Source organism: Thermobia domestica, chromosome 5 (genome assembly GCF_964235325.1).
Source record: "Thermobia domestica chromosome 5, izTheDome1.hap1.1, whole genome shotgun sequence".
In the NCBI taxonomy this organism is placed as follows: domain Eukaryota; kingdom Metazoa; phylum Arthropoda; class Insecta; order Zygentoma; family Lepismatidae; genus Thermobia; species Thermobia domestica.
In genome coordinates this window covers 16,116,831-16,131,986 of record NC_137458.1, presented here as the reverse complement: position 1 = coordinate 16,131,986, position 15,156 = coordinate 16,116,831, and the positions used below count along the sequence as shown (strand labels likewise).

General features: G+C 35.4%; 1 protein-coding gene across 3 annotated transcripts in view; it reads left to right on the top strand.

The window, feature by feature from the left end:
- Ent1 (Equilibrative nucleoside transporter 1) overlaps positions 1 to 15,156 on the top strand; it is an 86,732-nt gene that overhangs the window by 33,659 nt on the left and 37,917 nt on the right. For all 3 annotated transcript variants that reach the window (XM_081758235.1, XM_081758237.1, XM_081758236.1), the window contains exons 2-5: positions 303 to 471; positions 1,792 to 1,873; positions 8,015 to 8,163; positions 12,070 to 12,164. In XM_081758235.1, the coding sequence (XP_081614361.1) occupies positions 303 to 471; positions 1,792 to 1,873; positions 8,015 to 8,163; positions 12,070 to 12,164 (495 nt within the window). The remainder of the gene's footprint in view (positions 1 to 302; positions 472 to 1,791; positions 1,874 to 8,014; positions 8,164 to 12,069; positions 12,165 to 15,156) is intronic.

Here is a 15,156-nt window from a genome sequence, read left to right as displayed (position 1 = left end):
GTGCTACGTGCTACCAAGGGTGCTCATGTGGAAGTGTACTGATGTGACCAAAACTTTTATAGTTTGTAAACAATTCAACACCAGTGTCATATTTCTGTCTTATTTCTAGCCTGAGTTATCAATTTCTGTAATCAGGGAAGGACTTCTCGGACACCCTGTATTTATGACTCATGTTAAAATCGAAGCTCTTCACATAGGCTAGCTGTATCCATCTGTTCCCCCTTAAAATGTAAATTCAAATTATAGACTGTAATCAAACCGATATTAGCTGTATATGATAATTACTGGTTTTTGACTTGCAGCTAAACGTTTTACTATCATAATGGAGTATTCGGTGAATACGAGGCCTCTCCTGCAAGAGAGTGACAGTGAGGCTGATGAGGATGCAACCACTATGACTCATGCAGAGGACCCGTCAGTCGTCACGAAAGATGTAAGGCCTCTGATCAAAGTACGGGAACCCAATGACAGGTATGTATCATTACCATTGGATTAGGTTGTTTGTGTTACGATATGGCTTATAAGTCATTCCATGTCAGGCAGACCAGAGATCCCAGCTCAACAATTTCCGAAGTTAGTTGGAGAGGCACGGTTGAGATAGTTCTCCCCAAGATGCCCAAAATTTGCATCTATGAGATTTTGACACCAATTTTGCAAGTGCATGTCTTTGGATGTAGCTGGACAGTGGGAACTGAATTTAACCTATACATCGATATCATAGGTGAAAATCATCCCTCCAAGTTTTGATTAAATTGGTGCATTCACCACGTAGTTCTGGTGTCTTCAGTATGAGGCCCCTGGTTTACGCAAATACTTTTCTTCTAACTTTGAAGAGTTATATCTGTTCTGAGGTGTGCTTAAACAGCTTATTATAACGTATTCTGAATCAACGTTAAAAGTTATCTTACAGTGCAAAAAGGCCGGGTCTTTATGTTTACTACAACTTTCAGAAACTCTGGGCAAACTTTGCACCTTCACATGTGGAATGAAGTGAGAAGCCTCACTTTCAAAGGCCATATCAATACACTAAAGAAGATAATCAACTAAAATTTTTCACATAACCAACACAGACAATATAAAACCTTCTTATCAAATTCCATTTAACTTTGCAATTCGTCGAACTGGGACCGTCTTTCAAATTAGTCTCTATGACATGGAATGATCCTTATACTTAATTAGTTTCGGCATCCCTGATGCTTGCATCTGTCTGTTTTTCTAGGTCCGTTTCTTATAATCGTGAATTGCTTTTACGTAGTTGAAAGCAAGATAGAACAGATACAAGAATAAAGTAATTTTGGGCTATGAATAACGTACTCGTAAGTTGTAAAGTAACAAAGCTTATCTTTGCACCCATGGTCCTCTTTTTTTAGTGTATGCTAATATTTCGAATTGCTCGGGGGTCATGTTCACAATGATTAGTTACCTTTTTGCATGCCGGAATCATATATACCATCGTTGTCGGCTTATGTAAGTCCTGTAAAGAAAATAAACCCCAAATTTATTTTTATTAATTATCTGTTTTGTTTAAAAGCAGTAAACTTTGATCGTTCCATGCACTTAATTTTATAAAATGAATTTGGCATTAACTTTTTCAACTGAAGAGAATTCTTATTGTATGATTGTGAAAACTTTTTCTTATTTAATTTCAATCGATTAATCTTGAACTTAATTTTAATTCAGTTGTTACTTTATTCTGACATCACGTTTTAATTTAATTAGTTACTTTTACCGACCTTCTTTTTTTATTTTCATTAATGTTTTGAACTATATATATATACTTGTCTTTTTCAGATATAATTTAGCGTACGTGATCTTTTACCTCCTGGGCATGACAACATTATTGCCATGGAATTTCTTTATAACTGCAGATGAGGTATGACGATCTTTACTAACTTTTCCATTAAGGTGATTTTAAAGGAGCGCTAGTCACCCAACAGATGGCTGCACGTTTCATGTATCTTTCCAATGTATTTCGTAGGGAGCGACGATATTCACAATAATCGAGTCATAATTAAGTGATAAATACCCAAAGATAAAGTAATAAGATAATAATCTGTGTGTTTTTTTAATATATATTTTATTTCTCTCGTTGTTAAGAGAAAGTTATACAGTAAAACCTGTTTGTAGCAGAATCGAACGGAACTCGCAAAAATTTCCGTTAAAGATAGGTTTCCGGTTAACGAAGGTAAACGTATGAAAAAAAAAACTTACAATGGGCATACTGAGATAAAATAAGATACTGTATGTACCGTAGTCAATTTACAGTATTTATTTCTACTACGCATTAATACACGTAAAACTTACAGTCAACAGAAAAATTATTGTACACACTTTAACTTAATTTATCCCATAGTCGAGGAGAGTTTTCTGTATACATCATTGCTTGTCTGCTCAACTTTCCACAGAGACTTTAGCCTGAGAAACCATACTAAGCATATCAGTATCATTTCGACGTAAGGCAAATGTTGCAGTTCCTTTAAACTTTTGTCAGAATCTTGATAAATCTTTAAGTTACACTCTTCGTGCAACACAATGCCATATTTCAATTCATTCTCCACTTCCTCTTCTCCTTTCAGACTTTTCGTATAATTCTCAATTATTGCATGAGTATCCGTTGTGTCGGCTTCGGTTTGCACATCACTGTCTGTTTTGCTAAAAATATATCTAACCTCTCATAGGATGTCTGAAAACTTTCTAAATGCTGCACTCCGAAACTTGGAATTTTCCGTTAAGAGGCTTATTTTGATTTCCGTTGTCCACATAATACTGTTTCCACTTAATGAAGGGAATTTAACACGATTTTTGCCAGTAAATTCATGGGAACATGAAATATTTCCGTTTATCACAAGTTTCCGTTTAAGACAGGTTTTACTGTTATTGGAAGCATGCATCTGAAGAGTAAAGTTAAGTCCTCTGTACAATGAATACAGCAAAATGATTAAAAAGTGCACGAATTATAATCTGATTATTATGGTTCGGATTTCTATGACCTAAAACCATTGAAAATATGCACGCATTTGTGCCCTAAAAAATGTCAACACGTGACAGAATGACACGCAAAAAAGTAAGCAAGTTCGTAGTAAAAAATTATTTAAATCTAAATGTGTATATATATAAAAATGAAAGTGACTATGTGACTTAACAATTCTTAAACCACCCGACCGATCTTGATCAAATTTTCCACATAGATGAGCTTTGGGCCTGGGATGGTTTTTATCATTTCACTTTGATGGTGCAACTTAGGGGAGGGTAGGAGATATTAAAAAATGATCAAAAATGACCGATATTAATGTCGAATCCATAGTTTTCGGGAACGCTGAGATGAACAGTGACACTTCCAATACCGTTCTAATCCAAATTCAGCCCCCTAGTTTGGGGTAGGGGATATATATATATATACTAATGATCAAAAATGACCGATATTAGTGTCGAATCCATAATTTTCGAGGTATCTGAGTTGAACAGTGACACTTCCGATGCCGTTTAAATCCACATTCAGCACTTTATGTCCAAAATGACACGTATTCTCTTCGTGCGAAAAACTGGTATTTTGCTAGTTTTTAGTAAATGAATTCTTGAGAATAGCAACTAGTTATATTGTTCTGAATAAATATATCTGAGACCTAGACGGCAGCACATTGCTGACCCATACAAGAAAATCTATCACAATCTCCTCGTTAACAATACTGACAAATAAATGAAACTCATGTAAAATATGACAAAAAAAGTATGCTTATATATGTCTTTGAACCCAAATACGAGCTAAAGCTAAAAATATGGTTCAGATATACATTTATGTGACCAATAAAAACAGCATTTTTATGTTCTTAAGAGCCAGAAATGTGTTTATATTCAACCGGATACACAAAAAGATGCCAGTGTAAAAATATGACATGCCGCGGAAATTCGAGCCTTGCTGATTATTAATTCAACTTGTCGTTAGACGAAGTTTGGACATTCATATCTTGAAGTTGATTCACCTATTGTGAATATTGCCCCTCCTCACAAAATACGCTGGAAACATTTGAAAAACGTGCTACCATCTTTTCGTGAAAGTTGAACCTTTACATTTACCTTAAGATGAATGTTTTCTTTAGTGCTACGTCATTGCCTACTTTCTATGGGTATGTGTCATTGTGTTTATTAATACATACGCATGTTGGGATCCTGGTAGTCCTTCAGAATAAGAACATGGACTATTGGAGTAATTGTAAGTTACATACTACCTTTTTCTTCTTTTAACTTGCCATGATTACACTAACTTTCCTTCTGTAAGTATTCCTGATGAGGACTACTGAACAAAACAGGCAAAAGAAAGAGTATTTAAATAAATACAAGAATTGTAAATAAATAAGTAATCTATTTTCACTGATCTTGGTCATGTACTATCATGGACTGTGCACATTAAAAAAATGAGGTGTTAAAGCAACACAAAATGACTACCATTTTAGGATGTTACTTATGTATTAACATCAAGGATATTTATTGTTTGCTATAAGTAAATCTTTATGCAGTATATTAGGCATATATGTTAAGTAACGAGAACGTACTATGTTTTCGGTAAACAGTCACGCAAATAGTTCTGTAAGCCTATGAATTGTCTGACAACAGTTCTGCCATCTGCTGTTCTTATCTGTTTTTCTTATGTGCTTGGATATAAGAACAACAGATGGCAGGACTACTACTTGTAATTGATGTCAGACAAATTCATAGGCTTACAAACTATTTTCGTCAACGATTACAGCAAAACATATTACGTTATTGGTTACTTAACGTAAATGTCAAATATACTGTGTAAAGCGTTGCTCATTGCAAACAATAAAATCCAATTCAAATTATCAATGACAGATACTAGTTACTTCTGATATGCTCGGAAAGCGATGTGTTTGGTGTAAATTAACACACAAGTAACACGCTAAAGTTTTAGTAATTTTGTGTTGTTTTAACACCGCATTTTTTGCTGTATAGTTACATATAAGAGGTGCGCAATTGTGCAAATGATTTTGCATTTACATACAAAATTTATTTATTTATTTGTGGGAAATATTAGTGATTAAAATTATCTAATTATGGCTTTAAGGCCTAGAGATTGATTTCCGCAGAAACAAAGACAGTGAGACTTTGCAGTGGTTTTTATTGCTTGTTATAAGCAAAGCTTTAAGGGTTTTTTTATTTGTACTAGAAATATATTGCACGTAAGATGGTAGCACTCCTACTCGTGTAAATGTTGTTTGAAAATTCATACGCATACAACACTAATTCTGTGAAGAATTACAGGAAATATAACACTATGTGCATTTCTTTATAGGAGCCAAATATACCATGTAAAAGCTTTGCTTATAGAAAGCAATAAAAACCACTACAAATTATCAGTATCCGGTACTAAAGTCTTTCCAGCCTTAGAACAACGTAGTCGTAAACAAAGCGAAATGTATTACTCCGCGGCACACACGTGTTTCGGCAGGGAGAGATGTGAACAGCAAGATCGTCTGCTAGCTTGCTGTCGTCGCATAATTTCAAAAGTGTAAGGTTACAGTTGGTTGGTAAATAATTAACTCACTGACACTGATTACTGCTATGTTGGAAATATGTATTTTCTTAAATCCTTATATAAACGAGATTACCGCTGTTCCTGTGCCCTCTTTTGTGTTTTATAACACGAGACGTAAATGGATTATTGTCACACATCGTCGCCATGAAACTCTGCATTCTGCTATAATTTTAAATGAGCATTTTGTTGGTATTGTGTGGGTGGGCGCGCGAACGCATACGGATGCACAGGAAATACTATATGTCCAAATACGTTTATTATCACAAAATGCAAGATAAATCAGATATCTTTATTTGAAATTATTATTTTAGTAGGGATTATATTGTGGTAGGATACTAGTGCAGTGAAACCTACAACCAATCACTGGTAGTCAGGTCGGTTTGCTTACATCTACTTTTTTCTGAGGCTGGAAAGAGAATAATTAATTCTATTTGGGTACAAGAGTGTTAAAATAACATAGTCAAGTGGTATCGTCAGCGAATTATTTTAACACCACTATTTTCGATTATTTTTCTGCTATGTACTTCTTTTCTTTGAGTTCATTTTCATGTATATTTCAACCCTCTAGGGGGCCTGGGCCTTGCATGCGAGCATATTTACTGGTAACCAGAAGATATTACTTTGGTATCCAGTAATGAGGCCCCAAGTACTCTGAAATAACATTTTTATATTTTTAACACTTTAAGGTTGGTATTGTGTCAACCCGCTTCTAAGGAAATTGAAGATAGTTAGTTCCACCAAATAGTTTTGTTAATGTTATAATAACTTGGACACTTCTCACAAGAAAATCACTGAATCAAAATAGTCAAATTATTGAAACTATTAGAAACGACAAAGAATCGTTCAGAATGATTTTAGTGAGAAGGGACCCAAGTTCCTGAATTTTTCTACTTTTTTTTACACATCAAACAAAACCCGTCAACTTGGCCACCTGCTCATCTTGGCCTTGTTCGTCTTGAACCTGTATTTTCTTATAGGACATTCGTTACTTATTACTCTGTAAGTTGGCCACATTGAAGCAATGTTTACCCTATGATCATAACGATAAATTTACCTACGTATCTTGTCCACGCAAACACTGTTTTTTTTTTTTTCTGAACTATTTCGTATTTCCATATGAGAGGCAGATGTTCTGTATTTGTAACCATAGACAAAGAAGCATGGATTCCCACGATTTGTTCTTGGAGATCAATGGCCAGAACACTACTCTGAGCGTTCACCTCTGGTGCATGGGATCCCGGGTTCGATCTCAGGTCTCGCCGAGTGAACTTTGTGGTACACAAACACTGTGTGCGTGGGTTTTCTCGGGGTTCTCCCGTTTCCTCCCACTTTCTTCATTCCACCATTTCATTCATTTTTCATCATCATCGTCTTCTTTAGCCTAGCCAGCATAATCGTGGGACGTAAAACTCAAAGATTTCATTTACTACCCTGATAAAGGGTTGGTGAAGGAAGATGTGAATAAGAAAAAGCACGTACAGGAATTCAAGAAATGGTTGTACGTATTTGTTTACCCTGTTTATTTTGGTAAAACTATTAGGTATATCGGCTCCTTTCATCAGTGAGAAGGGAGCCCATGTGGTTCGGATTCCACGTTAATCAGTAGGTCAACGTCTCATATAGCCTTGCTGCTGAACGGGACGTTAAACTCAAAATAAACTCAACTCATCAATGGGGAGTTTAGTAATTCCGGAAAATTCTCAAGGTTAAAGCTAACCATCTCAATAGTCAACTATTGGCACCTAACGGCTTGTCGAAAGGTAGAGGAGGTTTGGAGATATGAATTTCCTTAAGATTTTCTCAAAACATGTTTAGCTCCGAGGGAAACGCTTGTAACTCATGAACATGCAGTATTTTGCAGTAGAAAAGAGCAGTGACAACTGAAGAAAAAAAGTAATATAAACTGCATATAAATTGTTCAGTTTATAATTTTTCTTTCCTTGTTTTCAATCTGAATAACTCAGTGTGCTACAATATCAATTTCAATAAACTGCGTATATATGTTTCTGATTTGTGGTTGTTTGTGTTATTGTATTTTCAGTCCGAATAATTCAGTGTACTAGACTAGTTTTCAGGAAGATAAAGTGCATATATTAAACATACTGTAGTAATTTTTCTAGTGCTGTATATTGCTATGATTACTCTATATTAAAAAGTAGCTGGCGTGCTATTGCTTATTAAAATTTTACAATCCAGTAAATACTAGAAATCTTATTCTAAAAATACACTAATCACACTTTATTTTCTGTAAGTTAGTCACTTTTCAATGGAACCGATGGTGGGCAACATACACAGGTTTCACTGTATATACTGCCGTATAGTATTAATTTTGTTATTATGGTCTATTTTCTGCAATTCCTCGATTGCATCTTTCATGCATAATTTCTTCCTGCCTTAAGAAATTCGGGTAACTTTGCGTTTATAGTGCTTGTATTTCATTTGTATTTTTTTTTTTTTTTTCAGTATTGGATGTATAAACTGCGAGATGTCAATAAGAATACAACAACTGGCCCAAGAACAGAATTGCAAGCAAGTTTTACATCCTATTTAAGTGTGGCATCAAATGTTCCCAACACACTGTTTTTAATTCTTAACACTTTATTCAGTCACAAGTAAGTAGAATTCGTCTACAGTTACCATGGTTTTTCTGAAAAGCTATAAGTGTATATGTAATTAGTAATATACATGGGGGTGCAAATGTTTGTTTTTAATGTTTCCGTATCCCACAAAATTTCCGTTTAGTGCATAGTTTTAAATACATTAACGTTCTTTTTTTTTTTAAAAAAAAAATTGAAAATATCTTGTAGTGAAGAATATGGAATGAAAATAAATGTTAGAAAGACAAATGCCATGGTGATTAGAACGAAGCGATCCGTGCCAAATATAAAAGTGGGAGAGAGAAGATAGAACAGGTAAATAGTTTTCGATATCTGGGTAGTATTTTTAGTAATGACATGAAGTGTAAACGTGAAATAAAAGTAAGAATAGAGATGGCGAAAGAAGCCTTTAGGAGGAAGAAAAGTTTGTTTCGTGGGACCTTGAATAAAGAGTTGAGAAAAAGACTTATAAAATACTTCGTGTGAAGTGTTTTACTGTCTGGGGCGTAAACATGGACATTACGTAAAAATGATGAAAAACGACTGGAAGCTTTCGAAATGTGGGTGTGGAGAAGAATGGAAAGAATTAGCATGCTAGAGGGTATGGTGGCAGGAAAGATAGGGAGAGGGCGAAGGACGCTACAATGAATAGATGATACAAAAACAGAAAGATCATACGTAAAAACGAAGGGGTTATCGGAGTACTGTGGAGCATGGAAGCTTCTCAGCTGTGGCAAGTAACCTGCCAATAAGGACAGAAATACTTATGATGTCTTATAATATAAACCGCATGAAGAGGGATTTTAGGAGTTAGGATTTAGATTTCTGGGCTTTCGGTCATTTAGCCTGTCACGTTTTGAAGGAGCACACTATCCGGGAAAAGGGAATGAAAAGAGGATCGGGAAAGGAAGGAAGTGGCCTGGGACCTATAAGTTAGGTACCATCCCGGCATTTGCCTGGTGTGAATGAGAGGAAGCCCAGGGAAAACCTCATTCAGCGTGGCTGGCCTGAAAAAGCATTTTACACTTTTTCGACCGAGTGTCCCCACCGGGAATCGAGCCCGGGACCGTGCGCTATGTGGGGCCATAAGAGGAATCTTATCAGCTCAAACGATACTCACTTTGCTCCTCTAAAATATTATATTTGTTTAAAAGTTTATATTAAACGTCTTGATATGGAAGAGCAAAATGTAATATCATTTGTGTTTATTGAATATCTCGATTATTAGAGTTTTTGTCCCCAACTTCTTCCTTCATTCGAGATCTGTGCGCAGTTATAGTAATAAGGGCTTGTGACTTTTTTAATAAAAATTGTCAGAAGAGATAAGGATCATATTGACAATTTCATTATAATAGTAATTATTATTTTATTATTATTATATGGTCATTACATAAGTTAAATTCTAGGAAAATGAACATAATAAAATATAACAAAAGCATTTACAAAGAATATATATATATATATATATATATATATATATATATATATATATATATCAGTGGCGTATTTACGATTTTGTTTCGGGAGGTGCTTTGCTAACATTCGAGGGGGGGGGAGGCTTTGCCTGGAAATGTGAAAATTCTGCAAGATATTTCATTTACTTTACTATACTAAGTAAGATTTCGGGGGGGAGGCTTAAGCCCGGAAGCCACCCCCTAAATACGCCACTGATATATATATATATATATATATATATATATATATATATATATATATATATATATATATATATATATATATATATACACAGCGTCTTTTTTCTAAAAAATAAAGGTGCCGGTACGCTGGACCTGAGGTTCCTAAAAGTTAAAAAGTTGCGTGTCTGTCAGGGTACTACTACTACTACTATTACTATTATTAATAATAATAATGCCCAGGATATCACTGTAGTCTTGTAACTAAAATCTCTTATATACTTTTATGTATTAATATGCTTTTAAAATATCTGGTTCTTATATCTTAATTTTATAATACAATAAACTTAATGATAATCAATATTTCTTTCTGATCTGTTTCCTGCTTTTTTCTCTTTCTGTAAACGGGCGAAAGTAAGCTGCTATTGTTTGTTTTCAAAAGGCATCTGGTTGGTTCAGAGCAGTGTTCAAAGTGGAAAAAAAAGCAGAGGCGGTATGTTTTATTACGATTTTGACTCGACATACCGGCTATCTAAATGCTGAAATGCAGTGAGGGTATGTTGCCTAAAAGATTGCATTTCTATTTACATAATGACTGAAAATTATTGGAGAGTTTCTCTGTAGTAACGGAGAGGGGATACGGAGAAACTTTGATCCCCCACCACCGACTTTCTGAAAAAAAAATAGCCCCGTATGTTGTATTATAGGGAATTATGCACGAAAGTGCTCAACAACTGAATGAGGGTATTACCAATTTCCTGTGGGAAACTCCCGGTCCCCCACTCGACTTTTGGGTATTCCAAACACCCGGAAGGTTTGCACCCACAGGAGACAACCCCTAAATCCGCTCATGCTGAAAACACGGCATTTATATGCATTAAGGCAAGAAGACACACACACATATACATAACAAAGAAACAATTCCGTATGGCATATCAAAATATAAACTAGGTGAACTTCTTTGAAGACACCTGATTTTTTAAAAAAAAACAAAAGGTAGGAAAAAGATAACAAAAATGTCGGTGTTGTCAACTTAGAAATTATTTCTACATTAAGAAATAAAAATCTTTTTACGTGCAAAGTTATTCGTTAATTACTGTGTATAAAAATGGATTTATTAAAGGTATTTAGCATCTACTTTCCAGTGATGATATGTTTTAATCATTGAAAAACCAGAGACGGCATGTCTTCATCACTGAAAAACCAGAGGCGGTATGACACCACCGCATGCCGTCTCACTTCGAACACTGCTTCAGAGCCTTTATGATTTATATTACCGTGCGAAAAAGGAATGAAAAAAAAAAAGAAAAGAAAAGAAAAGAAAGACACGAGAACGTGCTAGCAAGCAAGAGACAGAAGGGCCCAAATATTTGTAGTCTCTGAATACAGTAAACTGACTTCAAGAAGGAACAAAGCTTCGCAAATCTTTCTCTAGAAAGGAAAAAAGGAAAATTAAAACAATAAAAACTCTGATTTTTCAATAAAACTATGTATTTACTATTTGGTATTTTCAAAGTTTCTCGCCATACGCTTTTTAAGACAGAAGAGGATATTCTGTTTTCTTTAAAAAAGGTGCCAATACGCCGTACCATTGCGTACCGCCAGAAAAAACACTATGGGCCTTATGCAGAGTCATTCTGAAGTGTGATTAGTGCCATACTAAAGAATTCGACTAACATATGTTTCATGCAGTAGTCAGACCTTTAGTATATCACTAATCAAACTTCAAAACGACTCTGCATAAGGCCGTATATGTATTGATAGATAGATAGATAGTTATTACATATTCTTCCCATTTGTGTAGGAGCATGTAAGCTACCTAAAATAAGAATACTGTAAAGGTGCAGTTCCTCTAATGGCAAGTAAAATGATTTTGAGGTAATAGTCAATTGAAGGTTTACTCACTTTGTCTGAAAATTATCATTACTAATGAGATAAGATTTAAGTTAGTATGCAATAGCTAAAAGTAAGGTACGAACTCACCGGGAGGCTATGTATATACACTTAAAAGAATTTATCACTTAGTACAATCTGTAACACATAGTAAATTCTTGTAATGTCTAAATTTAGTTATACATTTATATCTCGTAAAGGGATTTTACCTTGACGTGATGCTGGGCAAAGTCATGTTACCCAAAGTATATCGATATGTATTATGAAGGAAGGCTTCAAATTTTGGTTCTTAGCTTCCTTTTATTCAAATCATACAGTATGAATATGTAATAGTTATAAGTATTAATTGAATGTAATTAGAAAGAAAGTGATATCTGACCGTTGTTCTTTTCAGAGTTTCTCTCTCCTTTCGAATGGTAGGATCTCTGTCATTCATCGTAATACTTTTTATTTTGACCACTGTATTGGTGGAGATTGACACTGATTCATGTAAGTATTACTGTTATTTATTTATTTATTTGGAATTAGTAACTGTAAGTTAACTAATATTATGCTAATATAGATTTTTTAACAAATACATGAACAAATTGAACTTATAGAGAAAGTTGTATGCGAGGGTCAGTAATAAATTCCCGGAATTTCTTTGTGACTATTTATTACCACAATATAGGCACACATTTACTTAATAGCCTTCAAAATGGGCTCCTTGAAAACACACACACAATTGTTTCACCACCAGTGTTACCAATTTGGGGGTAAAGTCGCTAAATCTGGGGGATTCGACCTCCTCAATAATGGCAAAAAGTAATTTTTCCGATTGGCGACATTTTTGATGATTTTTAAATGACGATTTAGCCACTTACAAATTTAGCGACTTTTTGCTGCAAACACCTGTCCATCTGTAGAGAAGCAGCTCCAAAAAGTTTTTATGTTCTTTTCTTTCTTTTTGTTTGTTTTCATCAGCGCAAGTAATGAAGAATTTGGGAATACGGCGTACCCCTCTAATCTTACAATCTTGCATTGTTATCTGTTACCCTTGCCCTCTAACGGAGAACAATTACAAATTTGATGTCCTTCAATTCGCAGAGCTTCCGTTGAGAGACACAAGTAATACAGCATTATCGATAACAACAAAATTAGCTAAAGGTGCATGAATAAAAGTGAAGTGGGTGTTTGTTATATTTGTCCTTTGGGATTTTTTAATTATTCTGCACTTTTTCTTTTTAAAAAAATGAATAACGTTAGCACTGTAGTGTTAATTATTTCGGAGCTATTATGACTCCAAAATATGAAAAGTACTGGAACAATGTGAAATGATCCCTGAATTCAAGGATTGGTTGCGCCTTGTTTACAAAGATATGAGTAGAACATATTGTTTATTTTACGTCTACAACTTTAAAACAATGCTTATAGACAACGAATTTCACGAATAACATCTTCTTTATAGCGACTTTTCACCGAAAATCGGAGTCAGTTCACCTTTCGTTTAGCGACTTTTTGTGTCAACATTTTGGCAACACTGTCCACCACTCCTGGCATTGATGGAAACAAGGCTGAAAGACCTATTTTGGTATGTTCCAAACTTCATCCGTCGGTTGGTTTGCATGTCTTCTGCGGTGGCAAAACGGTTACCTTTGAGGTCCTTTTTGATTTTGAGGAAGAGCTAGAAATCCTCTGGTGCTAAATCTAGTGAGTAGGGAGGGTGATAGAGGAGGGGAATGTTCGTTTCTGTGAGCTGTTTTGCTACTGTAGAAGACATCTAAACCAATGCGACGAATGAACTTCGGAATATACCAAAACGACTTTCAGCGTTGTTTCCAGCAAATGGCAGGAACGGTGAACGTGAAACTAGTGTGTGTTCTCTTGGAGCCTATTTTGAAGGCGCTGAAGTGAATGTACACCTATATTCTGGTAATAAATAGTTACAAAGAAATTCCGGGAACTTTCTGACTCCTCCTCGTACTTTGAAGAAAGTTTATTATATATAGTGATTTACAATTTCGATGAATCTTTCATTTGTATGCACCTTCTATAATAAGAGTGAAACTTAGTTCTTATTTACTGCTTAAATTTAATTTATACTTGGCAGCGATTTCGGTTGAACATTCTACAACGTTTTGTCTCACTGTACGTTTCTTTTGTCTCACTTTTGTCCGTATGGAGGGGGCGCGGTGGCTCAGTGGTAGAGCGTTCACCTCCGGTGCTTGGGGGTTCCTGATTCGATCCCAGCTTGCGCTGTGTGGACTTTGTGGTGGATAAACACCGTGCTCGGGGTTCTCCCGTTTCCTCCCACTTTCTTCATTCCACCATTTCACTCATCTCTAATCATCGCCGTCTCTTTTAGTCTAACCGGCATAACCGTGGGACGTAAAACTTAAAGATTTCATTTTATTTCATTTTGTCCGTATGGAGCGGTGAGTATGTTCAGTTTTCAAGTAAACTCATGTTCTGTGCAAGTTGGAAAGTTGGAATTGTAAATTAATTTGTTCCTTGCAGCTCGTGAAACTTTTAGGTTGTGTGTTTCATTAAATATATATTTCAAAAAATAAATAGTCAAGAATGTAAGGTAAAGTCAAGTTATATTATTATAAAGTATTCTGCCTTTTTGGCAGGTCCTGGGACTAATGACGTTTTTTTTTTCTTTCTTTCTTTTCTTCTTCTTAATTTTAAGTTTGGGTCTGGAAATGTTTCTTCTATGTTTCTCAGTTATCAGCTTCTTTTAACTCCCAATATTATCTTCTATTTTTCAAATCATTGATCTGTTCTGTACTTCTTCCTGTTCCTCGATTTCCTTCTATAGCGGTATGAAGAAGACAATTTCTTCGCAAGAGGTGTCCAATCCAATTGGCCTTTGTACGAAGGATGGTGTCTAGAGGCGTCCTCTTCTATCCCTTTTTAAACATCGTTTGTTAAGTCAAGTTAGCTCCCTAAAAATTATCTCGGCTCCCCTGTTTTATTGTTTTGGATACGGTCTGTTACTTACCTCTTGTTCTGCATAGAAAGTTTTATCTGTAAATATATTCGGTGAGCTGCTGTGGCCCTCGTCGGTCAGAGGAATTCGCGGTATAATTCTAAAACATATCTTCAACATAATCTGTTTAAGGACACAGAGAACATTGCACAATGTGTCGTTATAAACAGAACCTGTTCTGACGTTGATCTAGTGGTCTTCTAATCTTATATTTTTCTTTCTGTAAATTGTGAGCTTATGCTATTCTGTTGTTTTGTTTTCAGTTATTTTGATTCTGTTTCTTCATTTTTTTTAGTAGAGGGGGGGGGGGGGCATGGCTCAGTGGTAGAGCGTTCACCTCCGGTGCTTGGGGTCCCTGGTTCGATCCCAGCTCGCGCCGTGTGGACTTTGTGGTGGACAAACACCGTGTTCGTGGGTTTTCTCGGGGTTCTCCCGTTTTTCCCCACCTTCTTCATTCCACCATTTCACTCATTCCTCATTATCACCGTCTCCTTTAGCCTAACCGGCATA